Here is a 24,549-nt window from a genome sequence, read left to right as displayed (position 1 = left end):
GATGTTTCCTGGTATGGAGGGTGCTAGTTATGAAGAGAGCTTGAGTAGATTAGGATTACTTTCATTGGAAAGAAGGTGGTTTGTGGAAAGATCACCCAATCCTCTCAGAAAATTACCAGGATCCGCAGAAAATCCTTCGTGAGGTTAAATTTTATTTGCAAATACAAGCAGAAAATCAGAAAATGTCTTTCCTGTTTGCCCACGCCCCTCCTGGAGCTGCTCCAGTTTATACTTTTCTAGTTCCCGCGCTTATCTGATAGTATTAACATAACCAATCATTCGAGCTTGCTTTGTCTCTCTAAACTAATCATCTTCTTCCACCCTGGTCCACTGCTTACACTTAACCTATCACATTACACCACCATTGACTTTACCATTAGCTCATCTATCATGTGATTTAACTAGCCTATCATAGTGTGCTACCATTATCTGTTACCTGAGTCCTGTAACATGATCCTATACATGTATTACAGCACTAACTACATAACTGCCAAATTAACTTGTATATACTTCATAGAGGTTGGGTGGGAACCTGATTGAGGCCTACAAAATCATGGGAGGTGTAGACAGAGTGGATAGCAAAAAACTTTTTCCAAGAGTGGACGACTCAATTACTAGGGGTCATGAGTTCAAAGTGAGAGGGGAAAAGTTTAGGGGAGATATATGTGGAGAGTTCTTTACGCAGAGGGTGGTGGGTTCCCAGAATGTGTTGTCAGCAGAGGTGATATGAGCAGGAATGATAGCGTCATTTAAGATATTTCTAGACAGATACATGAATGGGGAGGGAGCAAAGGGATACAGATCCTTAGAAAACAGGCGGTAGATTTAGATAGAGGATCTGGATCGGTGCAGGCTTGGAGGGCCGAAGGGCCTGTTGCTACGCTGTAATGTTCTTTGTTCACCTACCCCCACCAAGGCTTTTCAATGTGTCTTAGTTGTGACATTAACAGTAACAATATCAGTTTGTTACCATCCTCCTTCAGAGAACTCAGAGAATGTGCAAATCTTGCTTGGGTCTTCCTAAGGCTAAAATTGCATATTCAGCAACAATCCTTAATGCCTCATTGTAGCAAGGAACCTACGTCCACTCCCTGCTGGGAACAGATAAATAACTTGTTAAATTGCACACACGTTGACCTATTAGTGTCCAGCCATTGCTTCCTAGCTGCTCCTTCTGCTCCAGCAGGCATTTGGCAGTGAGCCAGCTCGCACTGGGAGAGAGTGACTAAGAGTATTTGGATCAGATTGCACATGGCAGCCATTCCACTGACTGCAATACTCAACATAGCAGCTGCATCTAGCCAGGAGAAGTGGAAACTAATGGTTTCGCAGCAATGTGAACATGATAGTAATTTATTTTCTTAAAATATCCTATTAACTATATCTTCCCAAATACTTTTGTGAGTGGCACTGTTGTGCTTCTACCTCACAGTGCCAGGTACCCATGTTCAATTCTATCCTCAGGCAGCTGTGTAAAGTTTGAAGATTATCCTTCAGACTCTGTAAAGGTTTCCTCTGGCTGCTCTGGTTCCCTCCCACAGTCCAAAAATGGGTAGGTTAGTTGGATTGGTCATGCTAAATTGCCCACAGTGTTCAGGGATATTCAGGGTAGGTGGGTTAGCCATGAGAGATGCAGGGAAACAAAGAAAGCATGGGAGTTGGAGCGGGTTGGTGGATGTGGGTGGGATGCTGTTCAGAGTGTCATATAGTCATATAGCATGGAAACAGACTGTTTGGTCCAACTTGCCCATGCCAAACTAATATCCTAAATTACTCAAATCCCATTTGCTAGCATATGGCCCATATCTCTCTGAACCCTTCCTATTCATGTACCTAACCAGATGTCTTTTAAATGTTATAATTGTACCAGCCTCCCTACTTCCTCTGGCAGCTCATTCCATACACAAAAATGTTGCCTCTTATGCCCCTTTTAAATCTTTTCCCCCTCACCTTAAACCTATGCCCTCTAGTTTCAAACTCCCCCACTCCGGGGGAAAAAAACGTAGGCTATTTGCCTCTATAAGGTCACCTCTCAGCCTCTGATGCTTCAGAGAAAATCGCCCCAGCCTATTCAGCCTCTCCCGATAGCTCAACAACCCTGGCAATATCGTTGTAATCTTTTCTGAGCCCTTTCAAGTTTCACAGCATCCTTCCTATAGCAAGGAGACCAGAATTACATGCAATATTCCAAAAGTGGCCGAACCAATGTCCTGTACAACCGCAACATAACCTCCCAACTCCTATACTCAATACTCTGACCAATAAAGGCAAGCATACCAAACCTTCTTCACTATCCTATCTACCTGTGACTCCACTTTCAAGTAACTATGAACCTGCACTCCAAGATCTCTTTGTTCAGTAACACTCCCCATACCTTTAAGTGTAAAATTCCTACCCTGATTTGCCTTTCCAAAATGGAGCACCTCACATTTACCTAAATCAAACTCCATCCAACATTCCTCAGCCCATTAGCCCATCTGATCAAGGTCCCATTGCACTCTGAGATAAAACTCCTTCCTCTCCACTGCACATCAAATTTTGGTGTTTTCTGAAAACTTACTAACTGTACCTCATATGTTCACATCCAAATCATTTATATAAATGGCAAAATCATGTTGACTACTAATTAGTCCTTGCCTTTCCAAATACATTCAAATCCTGTCTCTCAGGATTCTTCCAAAAACTTGCCCACCACTAATGTCAGGCACTAATGTCTGTAGTTCCCTGACTTTTCCTTATCAACTTTCTTAAATAGTGGCACTACGTTGATCAACCTTCAGTCTTCAAGCACCTCACCTGTGACTATCGATGATACAAATATCTCAGGAAGGGGCCAGCAATCACTTCCTTAGCTTTCCACAGATTTCTAGGGTACACCTGATCAGGTCCTGGTGATTTATCCACCTTTATGCATTTTAAGATATCCAGCACCTTCTCCTTTGTAATATGGACATTTTTCAAGATGTTGTTACCTATTTGCCCACATTCTGTATCTTGCATATCCTTCTCAATAGTAAACACTGATGCAAAATACTCGTTTAGTATCTCCCCCATCTCCTGCGATTCCTCACACAGGTGGCCTTGCTGATCTGTAAGGTGCTCTATTCTCTTCCTAATTACTCATTTTTCTTAAATGTATTTGTTGAATCCAGTTGTATTCTCTTTAACCTTATTTGCCAAAGCTATCTCATTTTGCAACTCTTAAGTGTACTGTTACTGCCTTTATACTCTTCTAGGGATTCACTCAATCCCTGGGTAATCCAAATGGAGGATCTGAAAAAAAAACAATAGCTGTAAGAGCTGCTTTTTTTGGAGGTATTTTCAGTGTTGGAGCTGATTTCCTCAAAATATAGGAGCAGTAATTACTGTTTTATAAGCTGTTGCATTGTTTTGGAACTTTGGGGAAAAAAGGATCAAAACAACAGCACTTAGAAAAGGAGGAAGACAGACAAAGTACGGACCACGTGGGAAGTGAAACAAACAGAGAAGTAAACCTGCACAGCTGTCTGACCCAGAGTCAACCTGTAGAGCTGACTACCTCTGTTGTTTAGTTTCAAGTATCTCTGGACATTGGAATTCATTCCAAGAACAATAAACGGTGAAATTCACAGTTTACGCTGGAGAAACCTGTGTGCAGAGCTCTCAGCAGGGGAACAGCTAAGTGACTAGTTTTTAAAGTATAACCTGACTTTTTTTTTGTAAATCTACAATAGTGAGGAGGGTGGGTTCTTTTTTGATCATATGCTTTTTATTGAGATTGATCTCTTGGTTAAATTTTACAAATATAAAACATAGATACTAAGTTAGCCTAGAGCAGTGTTTTCAGAGCTGTAAAGCAAGGCTATTTTCTGGATCTGAACATTGTTAAGGTGCAAAGATGGCCTTTAGTAAAGTGATCAGATGTGGGAGATTAAGGAGATTTTCCATGTGACTGATGACTATGGCTGCAGCAAGTGTGCTTGATTGCGAATCCTATCGGATTGCATGGATTGGTTGGAGCAGCAGATAGAGGCAATGAGGAATTTACAAAAGTCGGGTGTGATGGCTGGCAGTTTCAGGAAGGTAGAAAAACTGCAGATACAGTCAGGTATATGGGTTACCTCCAGGAAAGGTAGGAGAGGAAGGCAAGTAGTGCAGGAGTCCCCTGTGGCTATCCCCATCTCAAACAAATATGCTCTTTTGGAAAATGTGGGGGGTGACTAGCTGTAATGTGTTGAGAGGGAAATCAGGTTCCAAGCTATCAATTGTGATACGGAGTCTCTGTAATCAGAGGCACAGGCAGATGTTACTGCAGCTGATAACGAGACATCAGAATAAGTCAGTATGGACTCAATGGGCTGAATGATCTTCTCCCAGACTGTAGGGATTCTATGATTGCAATCACCATGACATAGATGCTGGTTCCAGTAGATTCCCAGTCAATTTTGGAGGGTGGGCAAACATAATGTGCAATAAGATCCCAAGATTTTGCTCATTTGTAGGAGTCTTCATTTTATGCAGAAATCACAACTGTACAATCAGTTTGAGAGTTAGCATTTCTCGAAACAACTCAAATCGTATTTTCAAGATAATAAAACTCAATTTTTAAAATTTGTTTTGGAGTTGGTGATTTGACTGCTTTAAAGTACTTGCATGGAATTATGCATAAAGTAGGACTCCAAGGAAACCAGGTACAAGACATGACCACATTCTGTGTTACCTTTTCAACTGGTTTCATCATGCAAGTCATTGCAAAATTAGCCACAACAATAAATTAAAATATAAATAATAATAGATAATGACTCAATAATAAACATTTTAACAACTATTTTGGGCCTCCAGTGTGTACATTCACAAGTGCTGTTAAGGTTAGGTTTTGCCATGCATAGAAGTTTTGAGACAAATGTGAAACCATTAAATAATTATTTAAATGGAAACCATGTGCAGTGTAATGGGAAAAGACAGGAGTTTGGCACTAAGTTAAAATTCTCAGCTGGTGCAAAAAGAATGGTCCAAACATTCTCCCAGAATCATGATACAGAAAGAGGCTAACATTGTTTCACCTCTTGACTTGAAATTAACAAGTAGTCCATTTTATACTTGTGTTATACTGGAGGTTATGCATCTCTCTGTTGAGTTGACACTGGATATAGTATCAAATAAATAAGCAGCCCAAGAAAAGTGTTCACAGCCATCTATAGAACTAATACAGCAATTCACATGGGGTAGAAAGAGCAATTTTTCCCTATGCTTAAAGTGCAATGTTGATGATCCATAGAAAATCATTAACATGAAGTAAATATTAACTGTCATTGCAATTTGAAGTAGGTCCACGAACAGAATGTCTTAGTTTAGAAGTTACGCATTGTATTTGTAGATCTAATTGTTTCTCCCTCTGACTTTCAAATGCAGTTCCTACTTCTAGCCCTGAGAACTTTGAGGTGAAGCCATTAGGTGATCAAGGAACAGCAGTCACTGCATCTTGGGATCCTCCTATTGACAACAAGGGAAAGGTCACAGGTAGGAGACTTCCCAATACTATTGTGAAAAATTATCAAATAATACCCAGAGGATTATTGTACTCCTCTCCGTTCTTAAAAAAAAAAGATAGTATTTAAGTCACTCTGTCAAATTGAATTCTTACTGGGGAAATGGGAGTAATTGTTACTATGAGTCCAGTCCAATAGTTTAATATCTAAAGTTTCTCAAATAATTATCTCTCTTACCACCATAGTGCTCAGAAAGTCATACAAATGAAAAGTTAAAAAGTGTGAACAAAAAATATGAATTTTCCCAGAAAGCTGAAGTAGGGGTCAACAATGTCAGAAAGATTATCTGAGTAATTGCACATTGACATTTGTTGACTGACATCTTTTGCATAATTTCTGAACCTATACTAGGAATTGCCAGACTGAAGGAATAGAAACTTACTGAAATTGACACCCCATACCAGCCAATTATCAAACAGTTCCTTTACTTGCTTTCATGAGCTAATTAATTTCTTTTTCTAATCAGCTGAAAGTGAGTTTCTTGTTGACATTGCAGAGCAGATGCCAGTTTTGCCTCAGATGTTTTATATCATATTAGGGCTGATTCCCATGCATAGAAGAGAAGGCATTTTCCAGGATGTGAGGAAGGGGCACGAAATGTAGGCCTTCCCATCCCTTGAAAATCCCATGAATAAAAATTTTTTTAAAATATTATCCAGTCTGGGTTAGAACCCCTATTTGCACCTGAGGTCAGTCAAAAAGTTATCTACATCTCTGGCCAGGACCCTTCAAGGCCAACTTCTGAAGCAGGATCCTGATTACCGATTGCAGTGCAACAAACTATGCAGGTTGCATGGGACTGAGTTTTGTAAAAGCCATAGCTATTCCTACTAACAGCACTGGCTGTCAATTTGTAGCAATTAAACACCGTTTTAGTTCAGCCTCTTAAAGGACATTGGGTAGGTGGAGGCTTCTTCTTGGGGTGAGGGCTCATGTTGAATCATGACAGGCATTGGGTCAGAGGTGTGCCAGATCGGGTCAGTTCATTGTGAATGGCATCGGGTTGAGCTTCAGGTTAGTGAAGCAAGGGGGTGTGTCAGTCAGGGAGATGATGTCAGGTCAGATATGGGAGGGAGAGGGGGGTCTCAGGAGAATCAGAGAGTCTTGTTTGTGTTTACTCAGGGATAGTATCATTTTAATTCCTCTAACCTTTCCTGAGTAACTATCAAGGTAAGTGAGTTGGAAAATCTGCAAATCTAACTCACAATTGAGCACTTCCTCAAAGGGTTTTGGATGCACTGTAATCGCACATCGAAAGTTAGTTTGGACTTCCCACATGTTTCTTGGAGTTGGTGTTCAGGTCCTCTGAAGGGTTTTGCTGGATATATTCCTGTAATAACTACCTTCTGATCTGAAGATCTTGGCCTATGTTCATCAAATATAACTACTGATCACTCAAATATTTATATTTAAATTCATATTTTTTTGTCTGTATGATCATATTGGAACTGTAAATGTCATACATTAAATATTTCATGAAGGTTCAGTTAAGTGTGTTGCTTTAGAATTAAATGACAGTTGAAAATGTTGTTGTGAACAATTGAGTTTCAACATCAAATTACATTATTTTACAAAATTAAGGTAACTTATTTATTCGTATATGTCAATTAATTACACATTTGATTGTTAATATTTCTTTTGTCTTTGTTGATATAGCATGTCGTCTATCTAGTTAATTGTGGATTACGTGGAGTGGGTCATGTATCTTGTCTCAATTCTACCTCATTTTGTTATAGACTCCATTGTTGTTTAGTGCATTGCTAATCAGTAAATATTAGCAATGCACCCTGTGATTCATTCTTCCCATACAGTCTCGCCAGTGGAAAAGCAGAGTTGTTTTCAGTTGCCTCCTTCCAACCATCTGCCAAATCATTTCAGAATACATTGTTTCATACGCCCCGGCTCTCAAACCATTCGGAGCAAAGACTATTTCTTTTACTGGGGATGTTACAAGTGCTATAGTTGATGGTCTACAACCTGGAGAGCGTTATATTTTCAAAATTCGAGCAGCAAACCGGAGAGGACAAGGTCCTCAATCAAAAACCCTCAGTGTTGCTATGCCAAAAAGTAAGCCTTATGTTTTTTTTTGTGACATGGTCTTTGATCAGCTCCAAAAGCTTATCACTGGCATAAACACTCTTTTAGTGACATCTTTAGCTTCTTTGCAAGTTCTGTTTGAGCACAGTTCATCACAACTGATGTTGCACTAAAAACTATAGAACTCTTTATTATGCATTTGAGCCATGCAATTATGCCATGGGTTCTAAATTGTGAATGATTATAGTTAGAATAACTATAGTTAATATTAATTTAGAGTCTCCACTAAGGAGAAAAACAGTTTAGACAGAAATTCCAAGCATTATTTTCTAATAATCCAATTATAATGTTTGAATCATAAATTTTAATTTAATCAGGAATGGAATGTAAACAACAAGATTACCAACTTGTTGCATGGGTATCAATTGCAGTTAAGAGTCTGGTACATGGTTATAGAAACAGCAATAATAACATAAGATTTTGAAATCATCCAGTAATCCCATAGAATTGTGAAGAGAGAAACAGAGTTGATGTTTCAGGTAAATGACCTTTCTTCTTTGACCTAAAATGTTAACTTGGCTTCATTCTTTGTAAGTGTTGCTAAATCTCCTGAGTACTTCCAATTTTTGAGATCTTTTTCAAATTTCCTTTGTCTATGGTATTTTGTTTTTGCTCTAAAAACAGCAGATATCTGAAATATTAAACAGAAATAACTACAGTGGACAGATCAGTCAGCATCTGTTGAGAGAAGAGACAGGTTAATGCTTGGAGTAATTTGTTTTTATATATGCTGACTGACCTGCTGCGTGATTCTAATGCTTTTACTGGATATAGACTAATTTCTCATTGTACAAGATGTGATCTCAGTGGCTTTGATGTCCATCAAATTGAGTTACATTTAAGAGAAAACAGGAATTTTTATTATTTGCTATACTGCAAAAATGGAATGCATTTTTTTAATGAATTGTGGGTTACATTGACACTGTTATAATATTTTATTGGACAGGATAATCCAGCGAATGGGACTTAAGATCTCACCATGGAAATTTGAGAATTTAAATTAAAAAGAACAAGGAATAAAAAGTTGATAACAGAAATGGAAAGTGAATCTTATTGAATTGTCAAATTTTCCAACTGATTTACCAATGGTCTTCAAAGTTGTGTTTAATTGATATGGTTTATAGACACTAGAATTGCCAGCTCTCCAGGAATTAAATATCCCAGGAATTGAAAGATCTTAAGGGCAATCTTATGAGCAACCTGGGAGAAAAATCACAGCTGTTAATTTATTTTTTTCTCATTGTCTTTGTTTATTGATTGTAAAATATTGCTGTGACGAGGGAGGTACAAGGTGTTTTGATTGGCAGTCAAGAGTCATCAAAAGGACTACAAAGATCTGTTTCGATCCTAATTTGCATACAAATATAGACATGTCATCCTACTGGTATTCAATTTTTTTGGGTGAAGCACTGCAGTTGCAGATCGTTTGATGAAATCTCACCAGTACAAATTCAACTGGACACAATGCAGTTGACTCTTTGCTATCCTCTGGTTGAAAAAGCTAGTCAACTTGTTCAAAAAACTCACTGCCATGTTCTTTGTTCAACCTAAGGATGGTAACAACTACTGGTCTTGCTATTGACACCCGCATCTCAGGAATGAATACTATGTGAAAAACAAAACAGTTAGTGTTGAGCAGGAAATTGTCTATCATTTCGCACCCATAAGGTTTTTCTGGAAGGATTAACTTGCAACATCTGGGCCAGCAAGTCTCAGCGAGTACAAGTTTAATAGTATGTGATGCGTCAACTTTAGTTTGATTGCAAATATAAGGCAGAAAATCACAGACAAGGACAGAATCAGAATTCTACCCTGTTGTATCTTCCAAAACTTATAACAGTACATCTTTGAAGCTTCCAGTAACTGTACCCAAAAATCACTTTTATTCATGATAGAAATTCAAATGTGATTATCTACTGATATTTAGATATTTAATATAAAAATAGCATCACAGAAATAGAATTTTGAGAAATGCCAAGGATCAATATAAACTTGAAACACACGTCAGTGTACGCTTATGAATGTTGGATTGGTCAGTTTGGAAAGAAGCAACTCCGAGGTGACTTAATTGAAAAGGGATTGCAAAGAAAATAGATACATTTCAATTGGGAATGTTAGTCAGTAGGTTGAAGATTTCAAATATTAGGAACATGTTGAAATTATTATATCGGAAGCAAGTAATATTGAAAGTAATAGGGTTATGGATCTCAATAACATGATGATTGAAGCCTGAAGGAATGGTTGACATTAAGCAGCAAATCCATAAAAATAAGATACGGAAATTGCTTCAGTGTCCCCCTTAGAATCACAGAGATGTACAGCATGGAAACAGACCCTTCGGTTCAACTCATTCATGCCAACCAGACATCCCAACCCAATCTGGTCCCACCTGACAACACCCAGACCATATCCATCCAAACCCTTCCTATTCATATACCCATCCAGATACCTTTTAAATGTTGTAATTGTACCAGCCTCCACCACTTCTTCTGGCAGCTCATTCCATACACATACCACCCTATGTGCAAAAAGGTTGCCTGTTAGGTCTCTTTTAGATCTTTCCCCTCTCACCCTAAACCTGCACTTCCCCCATCCCAGGGAAAAGACTTTGTCTATTATCCTATCCATGTCCCTCACCCCTCAGCCTCCAACGCTCCAGCGAAAACAGCCCCAGCCTATTCAACCTCAAATCTTCGAATCCTGGCAACATCCTTGTAAATATTTTCTGAACTCTTTCAAGTTTCACAAAATCCTTCTTATAGGAAGGAGACCAGAATTGCATGCAATGTTCCAACAATGGCCTAACAAATGTCCTGTACAGCTGCAACATGACTTCCCAACTCATGTACTCAATACTCTGACCAATAAAGGAAAGCATACCAAACGCCTTCTTCACTATCCTATCTACCTGCGACTCCACTTTCAAGGAGCTATGAACCTGCAATTCAAGGTCTCTTTGTTCAGCAACACGCCCTAGGACCTTACCATTAAGTGTATAAGTCCTGCTAAGATTTGCTTTCCCAAAGTGCAGTACCTCGCATTTATCTGAATTAAACTCAATCTGCCACTTGTCAGCCCATTGGCCCATCTGGTCCAGATCCTGTTGTAATCTGAGGTAACCCTCTCCGCTGTTCACTACACCTCCAATTTTGCAAACTTACGAATTATAGTTCTTATGTTCACATCCAAATCATTTATATAAATGACGAAAAATAGTGGACCCAGCACCGATCCGTGTGGCATTCCACTCGTCATAGACTTCCAGTCTGAAAAACAACCCTCCACCACCACCCTCTGTCTTCTACCTTTGAGCCAGTTCTGTATCCAAATGGCGAGTTCTTCCTGTATTCCATGAGATCTAATCTTGCTCACCAGTCTCCCATGGGGAACCTTGTCAAACGCCTTCCCGAAGTCCATATAGACCACGTCTATCCCTCTGCCCTCATCAATCCTCTTTGTTACTTCAAAAAGGTCCATCAATTTTGTGAGGCATGATTTCCCAAGCACAAAGCCATGTTGACTATCCCTAATCCTTGCCTTTCCAAATACATATACATCCAATCCCTCAGAATTCCTTCCAACAACTTGCCCACCACCGATATCAGGCTCACCGGTCTATAGTTCCTTGGCTTGTCCTTACCACCTTTCTTAAGCAGTGGAACCCATGTTAGCCAACCTCCAGTCTTCCATCACCTCACCTGTGACTATCAATGATACAAATATCTCAGCAAGAGGCCCAATAATCATTTCCCTAGCTTCCCACAGAGTTCTAGGGTACACCTGATCAGGTCCTGAGGATTTGTCCAATTTGATGTATTTCAAGATATCCAGCACTTCCTCCTCTGTAATATGGGCATTTTTCAAAATGCCACCATCTATTTCACCATGTCCATGTTCTATATCTTCCATGTCCTTTTCCATAGCAAAAACTGATACAAAATACTCGTTTAGTATCTCCCCCATCTCCTGTGGCTCCACACAAAGGCACCTTGCTGATCTTTGAGAGGCCTTATTCTCTCCCTAGTTACCCTTTTGTCCTTAACGTATTTGTAAAAGCTCTTTGGATTCTCCTTAACCCGACTTGCCAAAGCTATCGCATGTCCCTCTTTTGTCCTCCTGACTTCCCTCTTAAGTATATTCCCACTGCCTTTATACTCTTCTTAGGATTCACTCGATCTGTCCTGTCTATACCTGACATATGCTTGCTTCTTTTTCTCAGCAAAACTTCAATTTCTTCAGTCATCCAGCATCTTTCACCTAACAGGAATATACTGTCTCTGGACTCTCATTATCTAATTTCTGAAGGCTTCCAATTTTCCAGCCGTACCTTTACCTGCGAATATCTGGTCCCAATCTGCTTTTGAAAGTTCTTGCCTAATACTGTCAAAATTAGTCTTTCTACAATTTAGAACTTCAACTTTTAGATCTTGTCTATCCTTCTCCATCACTAACTCAAAACTAATAGAATTATAGACATAGAACATAGAACAATACAGCGCAGAACAGGCCCTTCAGCCCTCGATTTTGCAACGACCTGTGAACTAATCTAAGCCCATCCCCCTACATTATCCCATCATCATGTGCTTATCCAAGGATTGTTTCAATACCCCTAATGTGGTCGTTGGCCCTAAAGTGCTCCCCCACTGACACCTTAGTCACCTGCCCTGCCTTATTTCTCAAGAGTAGGTCAAATTTTGCACCTTCTGTAGTAGATATATCCACATACTGAATCAGAAACTTTTCTTGTAAACAGTTAACAAATTCTTCTCCATCTAAATCCTTAACACTATGGCAATGCCAGTCTATGTTTGGAAAGTTAAAATCCCCTACCATAATTCCTCTATTATTCTTACAGATAACCCCTTACAAATTTGTTTCTCAATTTCCGCTGACTATTAGGTGGTCTATAATACAATCCCCATAAGATGATTGTCCCTTTCTTATTTCTCAGTTCCACCCAAATAACTTCCCTGGATATATTTCTAGGAATATCCTCCCTCAGTACAGCTGTAATGCTATCTCTTATCAAAAACGCTACTCCCCCTCCTCTCTTGCCTCCCTTTCTATCTTTCCTGTAGCATTTGTATCCTGGAACATTAAGCTGCCAGTCCTGTCCGTCCCTGAGCCATGTTTCTGTAATTGCTATGATATCCCAGTCCCATGTTCCTAATTGTGTCCTGAGTTCACCTACCTTCCCTGTTCGGCTTCTTGCCTTGAAATAAATGCAGTTTAATTTATCAGTCCTACGTTGTTCTCTGTTTTGTCCCTGCCTACCCTGACCGTTTGACTCGCTTCTTTTCCCAACTGTACCAGTCTCAAATTGATCTCTTTCCTCACTATCTCCCTGAGTCCCTACCTTACTAGTTTAAATCCTCCTGAGCAGTTCTAGCAAGTCTCCCTGCCAGTATATTAGTCCCCTTCCAATTAGGATACAATACATTCTGCTTGTGCAGGTCACTTCTACCCCAGAAGAGATTCCAATGATCCAAAAGTGTGAAACATTCTCCCATACACCAGCTCCTCAGACATGCATTCTTCTGCTCTATCTTCCTATTCCTACCCTCACTAGCTCATAGCACCAGGAATAATCCAGATATTATCATTCTCGAGAACCTCCTTTTTAAATTCCTGCCTAACTCTCTATATTCTCCCTTCAGAATCTCATCCTTTTCTTTTCCTATGTCATTGGTTCCAATGTGGACAATGACCTCATGCTGGGCCCTCTCCCCCGTGAGAACATTCTGTACCCTCTCTGAGACATCCTTGGCCCTGATAGCAGGGAGGCAACAAACCATTCTGATTTTTCGCTGCTGGCTATAGAAACGTCTGTCTGTACCTTGGACTAGAGAGTCCCCTAACACAATCGATCTCTTAGAACCCAACATGCCCCTCATTGCATTAGAGCCAATCTTGTTACCAGAAACTTGGCTGTTCATGCTACATTGCCCTGAGAATCCATCACCCCCTACATTTTCCAAAACAGCATACTTGTTTGAAATGGGGATAGCAACAGAAGACTCCTGCACTACCTGCGTACCTCTCTTACCTTTCCTGGAGTTAACCCATCTATGTGAGTGTTCCTGCAACTTTGCTTCCTTCCTATAACTGCCATCCATCACATTCCCTTTGCTCTTGTAAATTCCTCATTGCCTCTAACTGTCTCTCGAAACATTCCATTCGATCTGATAGGATTCGCAGCCAGCAGCATTTATTGCAGATACAATCCTCAGTAACCCATAAACTCTCCTGAAACTCCCCTATCCGACAAGAAGAGCAAATCACTCTACTTGGGGCCATTTTTGCTTCTTCCAATCTGCAGACTCAGAAAACAGCACTGTCCTATTCCTCTACAAAACACTGCTCCAGGCCAACTTAATACTTATGGCTTATATTTTTAAGTTTAATCAAGAGACATATCTCAATAAAACATATAATAAAAAAAGAACCCACTCTACTTACTACTGCAGATCTACAGCAAGGCCACACTTAAAACTATTCACTTATCTGTTTCTGTGCTGCGACCTGTTCCAAACAGGTTCTTCCAAGATCAGTTGTGAATTTAACTGTTTGTTCATTTTCCTAGATGCACTCCGATGTCCAGCGATACATGAATTCAACAGCAAAGGCAGTAACAGCACAGGTTCACTGCTGTGTCAGTTAGCAAAGTGGATCTCTCTTTTTCTCTCTCTCTTTCTCTCTCTCCTTCCTCCCTCCCTCTCCCTCTCTCTCTCTCTCCCTCTCACTCTCACTGACCTCATCATCTCCTTCTTTTGTTTGTTCTAAGAGTGCTGTTGTTTTAACTTTTTTTTTCTCCAAAGTACCAAAACAACGCAACAGCATATAAAACAATCATTGCTACTCCTGGAATTCGAGGAAATTGCCTCCAACACCTAAAATACCTTAAAAAAGGAGCAGCCTGTTACAGCCAGAAAGTATTTCTTTAGCCTACAAAGTTGTATTAATGAAGGGGGCCATTGTGCCCCAAACTTATTCTTCGTACTAAATACGATTCACCTCGTAGACATTCAATTGCTGCTGGTACCTTACATTCCAACTCTTTCCATTCCCCTCAGCACCCCAAAATATGCAATATCTGTTGGGCACTTTTGTTTTTGAATGAGTTGAGCCCTTATTTTGCAGATTTACTTTACTTAGAGACAGGGTCATGCAGAAGCTCAGAAGCAACGTATCCAGTAACACTGCTCAAGGACAGTATTAATCATAATTCTGGAGCAAGGTACCAGAGCAGATTGACATCAGCAATGCTTAATTAAGGGAATGCGTTGAGGAATAAATCAAGTAGGTGAATTTGATCCATCAGAAGTGATCTAGCTCATTAGTTCCATTGAATACTTGCAATTTATAGTTTTGCATTCTCATAAAAGCCAACATTAGTAAAGAAAAGAAAAATACGTTCTGAGTTGGAAGAAAACAATTCACATCATGGAGGTAAACAATTAAAATTTTAAAAATCTTCCTCAGGATCTGCTGAGAGGTGCAGCTTAAAAACAGATAAAATAATCACAACTCTTATCTTTAATATAAGATATTTACACTTCCTATTCTCATTTGAGTTTTAAACAAGTCATCATTTTGGAGTAGAAATTTTAATCAGCTACCATGTGCAACATTAGGTGTCATTTTCTGTGCGTTGCTTGCTGCATGACTTCTGAGTTTCTAGCCTCTTATCTTTGAATGTTTGCTCGGTACTTCCAATTTTAGGAAAACGTAAAGAAAGTAATCTCTGACTGAATGATAGAGCACAGCTGTTTAAATTCTGCAAATTTTTAATGTCTTTTTTAATGCTGTTTTTGTTATTTCATGCAAAAGTAGTTTTTGTATTTAGCCTTACCAAATGGTTGTGTTTATATTGAATAATTTTCTCTGGTTTTCTTGGTAGGTAGTAATACTGCTGCAACTACTCATCATAGGATTCATGACAAATCTCAAACTTCGCGAGGATATGAGTCATCTTCAGCCTCCAAATCTTTACCCAAAAAGCCTTCATCACGCTTGCCACCTTTTCCATCTAAACCCATCTCTGGTTTCAGAACCAACACAAGAAAGTCTTCCTTTCTCTTTCCCGCCTCTCGTTCACCATCATTACAGTCACCTGATTCTTTTACAAAAACAAATCAAAGCTTGCATTTGTCATCTTCATCCTTAATCCCTCCTTCCCCTCCCTCAACACCATCAAAACATACAGCTACAAGTTTCAGCAGAAATGGCCAATTGTTGATTAAAACAAGATCTACCCCATCTGGAATCCCATTCAACAGAAACCCAACTCAGCTAAGAATATCAAATTCCAAAGTAAGTCTTAAAAACCAACTAACGTCTGAGTCACTCCCTGTTCAAACACGAAATGAAATAAAAGAGCCAAGACAGGTTCCATCTAAACTACAGCCTTCGTCAGCTTTTCCCTCTGTGAAATCATCAGCTATGTTTTCAGAGGAAGATAAGAATGAGGAAGATAAGAATGAGGAAAGTGTAGAAGTGGAGGAAGAAGATGCAGCTAAAGAGGTAAATGTAATGAAAAAGAATCCCATTTTAACAGAGCTGAAACAATCTTACCATGGTTCAACGTTGAATAGACAGACTTTAGTTTCGCAGTCACCAAAGTCATTTTCTGCTCCTGATCCTAGATTGGCACGGCCGTTATCAAGAACAACTTCAAATTCACGTTCTTCTCTGACTGCAGCTTCCCTGTCTTGGCCAAATTCTAATGGAAGAAAGGTGGTCAGTGATCATGATAAAAAGCCAGCTTCCATATCTTCAACACACTCAACTTCACAAAGAAGTCGTGCCACAGGATCAAGTTTTATTAAAACCAGACTTGTATATGAAACGCCAAAAAAAAAAATTTCTTCTGTTTCCCCACCACCTAATCCTCCTCCTGTGTTATCCTCATCTTCAGCATCCTTTGGAAATGATCATAGAACTTCATGGGCAGATCCTGCCTCTCATTCGAGAAATAACAAGCTCATGCCTGGTACTGATACTAAGAAGGTGTCCTCTTCTTACTTTGAAAGAAAACTAACTGGCTCTAACCGTTCTTTGCAGCACATTCCATCTTCATCAGTTCAGAGTTCCTCTATACCTTCAAGAAACTCAGACAAATCTTCACGATTAAATCCCAGTACACATTCTAGACACTCTAATACCATGCTGACATCAAGTGCTGAAAGAAAGCCAGTTTCATCTTCCATTTCCTCTCAGTCACAACCATTTTCATCAATCCTAACCTCTGCTTCTGGACCTTTGGAGGATTCACATTCATTTTTGCCAACAAATCACCTATCTACCTTACACTTTGCAAATGCTGGAATATCTGACAGTAAAAGTAAACCATCTTTCTCTTCAGTACCTTTCCAAAATTCCTCCTCTCCAATTTCACAGGGACATACTCATCGAACTGAACTAAGAAATTCTAACTTAAGTCCGAATGGTGCCAAACAAAAACTTGTAGCTAGTCACCCAACAAAACCAGTTACTTCTTTTGTGACTCAGTCTGTCCCTTCTTCATCGGTTCTGTCATCTTCAAGACACTCCAGGAAGCAAGCAAGTTCACTTTCTTCAAGCTCCAAGGAAACAGCTAGAAGGCGACCTTTGTTTCCATCTTCACCACAGCTTTCTGCTTCTCATCCCCTGTCATCATCTTCACCTCGACACCGTTTCCCAGGGATAAGGACAAGATTTCCTTCCAGGTCAAATATCATTGGAGACCTTTTACGTTCAGGAAGGTTTCGGAAATTTGGCAAGTCTCCTCCAGACCAATGTGAGTATGTGCAAAATAAAAATCAGGATATTCTGGAAACACACTACAGGCCTGGCAGCATCTACATGAGGACATAAACAGTACCAGGGAAACTGGTAACCTGTGAGGGAAGAAACAAAAGGGCAAGGTGTGTGATAGGTGGAGGTAAGAAATAATTTAAAGATATGAGGAATGATGGTGCAAGGTGAAAAGTGCAAGTTACAAAGCAAACGTGGACCAGTGTAGATCTAAGTCTTTATAGCTAATAAGGGATGCAAAGAAAATCTAGCAAAGAGATCTGGTGCAAATTGTAGCCTAGCAGTGCAGACCACCTTGTTTTATAACTCCATAACTAAATAACATTTGAACTCCATTTGGACCCTCAAAGCCGTGCTGCTGTCCAGTAAGATCACAGCTGATCTGATTGTAACCTCAAATCCACATTTCTGATGACACTTGATAATCTTTTACTCACTTCTTCGAAATAATCAATCTACCTTTACCTTTGAAAATATTCAAAGATTCTATTTCCACCAACGTTTTCAGGGGGAGAGGACCAAGGCACTCAACCCTGAAAGAAGAAATTTAGCCTAATAATTGTTTTAAATATGTGACCCCTCATTTTTTTAAATAGTTTTCCCCTAGTTTTAGATTCTCCTGCAAAACAAAATATCCTCTCTGCATCCACCCTGTCAGAACCTCGCTGGATCCTGTATTTCAATCAAGTTACTACTTACTCTTCTGAATTCCAAAAGGTACAGGATTGGCCTGCACAGTATTTCCCCGACATCATGTTATAGCATCTTTCTATCCTCTTCACAACCTACGTTCCCACCTATTTTTATGTTAACAGCAAATTTGGCAGCCATACCTTCCGTTCCTTCATCTAAATCATTTTTATAATTGTAAACATCTCAAATTTAAGCTCCAAGTCAACAACCCCCAATGGTTATCATACAAGCATTCTCCATTTATTGTCTGAAAAAAGGGGAGCTACAATATCTAAAGTTTTAAGCTTGATTTTAGGCCAGAAGCAAGTAAAGTGTCTCACAGGAAGATAAGGTGCTGTTCCTTGGACTTAAGTTAAGCTTCACTGAAATAGTGTTGAAGGTTGAGGTGAGACATGGGAATAGCTAAAGAATTAAAGATGTAAACAACTGGGAACTCTCAGACTACTAGAGGGGCTCACAAAATAATGATCCAATCTGTGTTTGATTTCTTAGATGTAGGATGAACCATGTCATGAGACAGAAATTTATGTTTTTGTTCCACAGATGCTGCTTGACCAAAGTGTTTCTGGCATTTCCTGTATATTTTTTTAAGAACTCCAACAACCAAAGTAGTTTTCTTTAGGAGTTTGAAAGAGTATCTTTATTGGGATTTTTGTCTCCACTCTTTTATTTCTTCTTCAAATTGTATAGTTAATCTGCGTGTTAAAAAACTTTTCTGTAAAATTATCAATCAATCAATTGTAATTGAAGAATTTAACAAGAATTTAGCAGATCAGGGAATGACATAAATAGACACAGGAAGGGAAGCTCATAAATTATAAGCAATTATTTAAGCTCAGAAAGTGAAGGTCATTGTTGAAGTGACACAACTAAAACTCATCCCAATGATGTTAGTTGGTACAAGATCCAGGCTACCCATGCTTGCCATTATGATACCAACTATAGGCATAAGTCTTGGTACTGAGCTGTATATACCCTGCATGCCCTGAGGTATGAGCAAAAAAGGTTTACATGCAACAGCTCTATGGACTATTCCCAAGAATAGACTCCAAACCATGAATATTGAGGATTAAAGAATCTGATTGAAGTGTTTAATGCAGTAGATAGTGGTGAACTATTAGTGGGAAACGTCAAAATCTTAAAAACAGGAACAAAAGTTAATTGCTGGAGAAGCTCAGGTCTGGCAGCATTTGTGGACTGAAAGCAGAGTTAAAGGAAGAGAAGAGAAAGGAGTGAGTGGATAGGTAGTAATGAAGTCCAGGGAGACACAATAACAGTTAGGCAGACAAAGGAATGGATGTTAGTATGCCCGGGAAAGAGAAGCTAATCACGAAGTGAAAACAGATTGGTCATGCTGAAAGCAACACATGTCGTGAGAGGGTGTGGGCTGGGTAAAAGACATAGAAAAAGTGGTCAGATTCTAAAATTATTGAAAGTTAAAGTTTCAGGCACCCCAAGTGGAAAATGAGATGCTGTACCTCCACCTTGTGCTGAGCCTCGTTGGGGCATTACAACAGATTCAAGACAGTAATATTGGCCAGGAAACATGGTGGTTTGAAGTAGCAGGCAACTGGAAGCTTGGGATTGTCTTTGTGGACATAACATATTATCTCTCTCCCTGAATTCATTGTTTCCTTTGTTAAATTCCCTAACCTTTACACATGGCTGTCACCTTAATCTTTGTATCTCACATGATCTTGCTATTTCTATTTTGTTAATTACAGATAATGTAGGCTTCTCCACAAAGTGGTCACCTAGTAGTTTTTTCGACTCCCATATGTGGAGGAGAGCATATTGTGAGCAGTGAATACAGTAGACTAGATTAAGTGAACGGACAAAGGGTAGTTTGGCATACTGGCCTTTACACTGCTGAAGCCATGCGCCAAATTGAAGACACCTCCTCCTACCACCCCCTCAACCATGACCTCACCTCCTATCACCAAACCATCATCTCCCAGACCACATACAGCCTCATTACCTCAGGGGATCTCCCACCCACAGCTTCCAACCTCATATTTCGGGAACCCCGCACCGCTTGGTTCTACCTCCTAGCCAAGATCCACAAGCCTGACTACCCCGGCTCGCCTATCGTCTCAGCCTGCTCCTGCCCCATCAAATTCATCTCCACTGACCTCAATACTGTCCTATCCCCGCCCCCAATCCAGGAATTCCCCACGTACATTCAGGACACCACCCACACCCTCCACCTCCTCCAAGACTTCTGTTTCCCTGGCCTCCATCGCCTCATCTTCACCATGGATATCCAGTCCCTCTACACCTCCATCCGCCTTGACCAGGGCCTCCCAGCCCTCTGTTTCTTCTTCTCTGGATGTCCCCACCAGTATCCTTCCACTACACTTTTATTCGTTTGGCTGAACTGGCCCTCACTCTCAACAATTTCTCCTTCAAATCCTCCCACTTCCTCCAGACAAAAGTGGTAGCCATGGCATCCGCATGGGCCTCAGCAATGCCTGTCATTTTGTTGGTGACGTGGAACAGTCCATCTTCCACAGTTATACCAGCACCACTCCCCATCTTTTCCTCTGGTACATTGATAACTGCATCGGAGCCACCTCTTGCTCCCATGAGCAAGTTGAACAGTTCATCGACTTCACCAACATATTCTACCCCAACCTTAAGTTCATTTGGACCATCTCCGACACCTCCCTCCCCTTCCTGGACCTCTCCATCTCCATGGACGGAGAATGACTCAACAGTAACATTTTCCACAAACCCGCCGACTCCCACAGCTACCTGGATTACACCTCCTCCCACCCTGTCCTATGCAAAAATGCTATCCCTTATTCCCAATTCCTTTGTCTCTGCTGCATCCGCCTTGACCAGGGCCTCCCAGCCCTCTGTTTCTTCTTCTCCGGATGTCCCCACCAGTACCTTTCCACTACACTCTTATTCGTTTGGCTGAACTGGCCCTCACTCTCAACAATTTCTCCTTCAAATCCTCCCACTTCCTCCAGACGAAAGTGGTAGCCATGGCACCCGCATGGGCCCCAGCATGTTCCCAGGGGGAGGATCAGTTCCATGACAGAACACACCGGATAGGCCTTCTTCTTTAAAGACTGCAATTTCCCTTTCCCACATGGTTGATGATGCCCTCCAACGCATCTCAGCCACTTCCCACACCTCTACCCTCGAACCCCACCCCTCCAACCGTAACAAGAACAGAACTCCCTGGTCCTCACCTTCCACCCCACCACATCACATCATCCTCCGCCATTTTCACCACCTACAAACGGACCCTACCACCAGAGATATATTTCCTTCCCCACCCCTATCTGCTTTCCACAAAGACCATTCCCTCCGCGTCTCCCTTACCAGCTCCACGCCCTCCAACAACCCACCCTCCCCTCCAGGCACCTTCCCCTACCACCACAGGAATTACAAAACCTACGCCTACACCTCCCCCCTCACTTCCATCCATGGCCCCAAAGGAGCCCTCCACATCCATCAAAGTTTTATCTGCACTTCCACACATGTCATTTACTGTAACCTGTTGCTTCTGATGCGGTCTCCTCAACACTGGGGAGACTGGACGCCTTGTCACAGAGCGCTTCAGAGAACATCTCCGTGACACCCGCACCAACCAACTCCACCACCCCGTGGCTGAACATTTCAACTCCCCCTCCTACTCCGCCAAGGACATGCAGGTTCTTGGTTTCCTCCATTGACACTTCTTAACTAACCGACGCATGGAGGAAGAATGCCTCATCTTGCACCTCGGGACCCTCCAATCTCATGGCATCAGTGTGGATTTTACAAGTTTCCTCATTTCCTCTCCCCCCACCTTATCCCAGATCCAGCCCTCCAACTCAGCACTGTCCTCATGACCCGTCCCATCTTCCATCTTCCTTCCCACCTATCTGCACCACCCTCCCCTACAATTGATCACATTTACCCTCACCTCCATCCACCTATTGCACTCTCAGCTACTTTCCCCCAGCCCCACCCCCCTCCCATTTATCTCTCCATCCCCTAGGGTCTCAGCCTCATTCCTGATTAAAGGCTTTTGCCCGAAACGTTTCCTGCTCCTCGGATGCTGCCTGGCCTACTGTACTTTTCCAGTACTACTCTCTTGACTTTAATGTCCAGCATCTGCAGTCCTCACTTTTGCCTAGATTAAATGAAGTGCAGGTAAATCACTTCACCTGGCAGGTGGGTATGGAACTTTGGATAGTGAGCTGGGAGGAGGTAAACAGGCAATCGTTGCATCTTCTGCAACTGGGAATTGCAGTGGGGATATGGAGAGTGATTGAGAGTGGACCTGAATTTTCCAGAGAGAATGGTCCCTGCAAAGTGCTGACAAAGGAAGAGAGGAGGGTATTTGTCCAGGATCCTGCTTGAGGTGGGTAAAATGGCGGTTTATGATCCTTTGGATGTGGATGCTAGTGGGGTTGAAAGTGAGAAATAGGGGAACCTTTCGGTGTTGTGGGAGGGAAGAGAGGGGGTGAGGTTAGAAATGCAGGAAATGGGTCGGATGTATCTGAGGCCGCTCTAAACCACAGTGGTGGGAAATCCTCAATTGTGGAGAAAGGTAGACGTTTTCGAGGACCCCATTTGAAAAGTGACTTCATCAGAACAGATACAAAGGAGATGGAAAAATTGGAGAATTATTTTATCTTCTATAGAGTTTGGTTGATCAGGGGTAATATCTGATAGATTTTCATGCTAAAGGTAGTCTTCGTCCAAAACAGACGAGTTGTGGGTTTCAAAACTGAGATTGATGATGTTTTCTTGGGCAAATAAATTGAGGGTTAGAGAACTAAATATTGTAGATGGAGTAATGCTACAGATCAATCATGACCCAATTGGTTTTTTCAAAGAACTGAAAGGCCCAATACTCTTCCTATGTTTCTATTTTTATGTGCAGAATTACCTCAGAAACTGAATTGTCACCACAATTCAAGTAAAGCTGGGAATGGTGGACATTTTCAAACACTATCTGCTATATTCTCAAAACATGTAAAATTAGGTTCAGTTAAATAAACAAGATGTATTTTACATTTTATATAAGATTAAAAATAATTCAATTAACTATTAAGAAACTTTAAACAAGGTCTAAATACAGATTTTAAATGGATATCACTCATTTACAGATTGAAATATTGTATCAAATTGCAGGGAAGTCTGGGAGACCAAATTTAACAGGGAGCAAGGTTTCTCCCAGCAGAGATAGTAATGACAAGGCAACTGGGCGTAGGGTCATCACTGGACCTCAAGACACTAAATGGGTAAAGTATTCTTTGTACAACTGGATTATGAAAATATCAAATGCAATGTCAAAATCAAATCACTTTTAAAAAGCATTTTAATCTGCTCATTGGATGAGGGTTGCTTCTGTGACTTACGAGCTTCTATCTTCAAAAAGATTGTAGATTTTGATCGAGGAGTATTGATGAACCCTGAAGGACAAATCCTCCAGGATACAGATGGAAAACCCCTCCCAATACAACTGGGAGCAGATGGACATACAATACTAGGTTTGTACGATTCTAGTCAAATCTTTTAAGATACATTTGGTTGCAGAAAGAAAAGTACTACTTTATCAACATTGGATACTGAATAGATTTCTTTACATGACACTCAAAACAAAATGGTTGCCTATGAATTTTCCTGTGCAGTTAAAGTATTTGATATTTCTATATTGTCAATTGTTTATTATACACTGTTCTGGTTACAATATGATACTTAGCATTGGGAATGTGACTCATAAGCCAGAGACTACGATTAATCCTTCTGAGACATAAATTTAAATCCTGCTACAGCAGCTAGGGAAATTTAAGTTGAATTGATTAATTGAATGAATTAAATAAAATTAAGAATAAAATCTAGTTTCAATGATGGCAACCATAAAGTTACTGATTTCACATTAAAAACCTGCTTCATTAAAAATCTGCTTCATTAACAACATTTGGGGAAATAACCTTCGCAGAGAGTTGAGAGAGCATGGAATGCATTGCCAGCAACAGTTGTGGAAGCGAGGTCATTGGGGATATTTAAGAGACTGCTGGACATGCATATGGTCTCAAAAATTTGAGGGTTCATACATTAGGTTTACCTTACATGAGGATCAATGGTCGGCACAACATCGTGGGCTGAAGGGCCTGTTCTTTGCTGTACTGTTCTATGTTCTGTGTTCTAAATCAGCTAGTCTATATGTGCCTCTTGATCTACAGCAATGTGGTTAGCTCTTAACTACCCTCTGAAATGATCGATCAAGCCATTCCATTGTACCAAACCTGTACAAGAAATTGGAAAACTATTCTGCATCAGATTCGGCACTGGATTTGAAATGTAAGTAAGCAAAGTAGTGTAAGGGAAGTAGAGTAAAGTTAGCAGAATGGAAGTAAGTTTCAGACTAAGAAAGATTTAAGATATGACAGCACAAGCCATTCGAGTGGAATGTGTGGCCTGTAATATG

The 24,549-nt window shown here is 40.5% G+C and overlaps 1 protein-coding gene across 1 annotated transcript in view; it reads left to right on the top strand.

Annotated features, from left to right (window-relative positions):
* fndc1 (fibronectin type III domain containing 1) overlaps positions 1 to 24,549 on the top strand; it is a 373,864-nt gene that overhangs the window by 250,822 nt on the left and 98,493 nt on the right. Inside the window, exons 8-12 of the mRNA XM_043696167.2 lie at positions 5,392 to 5,499; positions 7,407 to 7,595; positions 15,526 to 17,403; positions 23,250 to 23,359; positions 23,497 to 23,608. Of these exons, the coding sequence (XP_043552102.2) occupies positions 5,392 to 5,499; positions 7,407 to 7,595; positions 15,526 to 17,403; positions 23,250 to 23,359; positions 23,497 to 23,608 (2,397 nt within the window). The remainder of the gene's footprint in view (positions 1 to 5,391; positions 5,500 to 7,406; positions 7,596 to 15,525; positions 17,404 to 23,249; positions 23,360 to 23,496; positions 23,609 to 24,549) is intronic.

This window comes from Chiloscyllium plagiosum, unplaced genomic scaffold (genome assembly GCF_037043375.1).
Source record: "Chiloscyllium plagiosum isolate Xiang-an unplaced genomic scaffold, Cpla_swu_hap1 HiC_scaffold_10, whole genome shotgun sequence".
NCBI classification, from domain to species: Eukaryota; Metazoa; Chordata; class Chondrichthyes; order Orectolobiformes; family Hemiscylliidae; genus Chiloscyllium; species Chiloscyllium plagiosum.
Note: the sequence above shows the minus strand (reverse complement) of the source record. Positions and strands in the feature narration are given on the sequence as shown.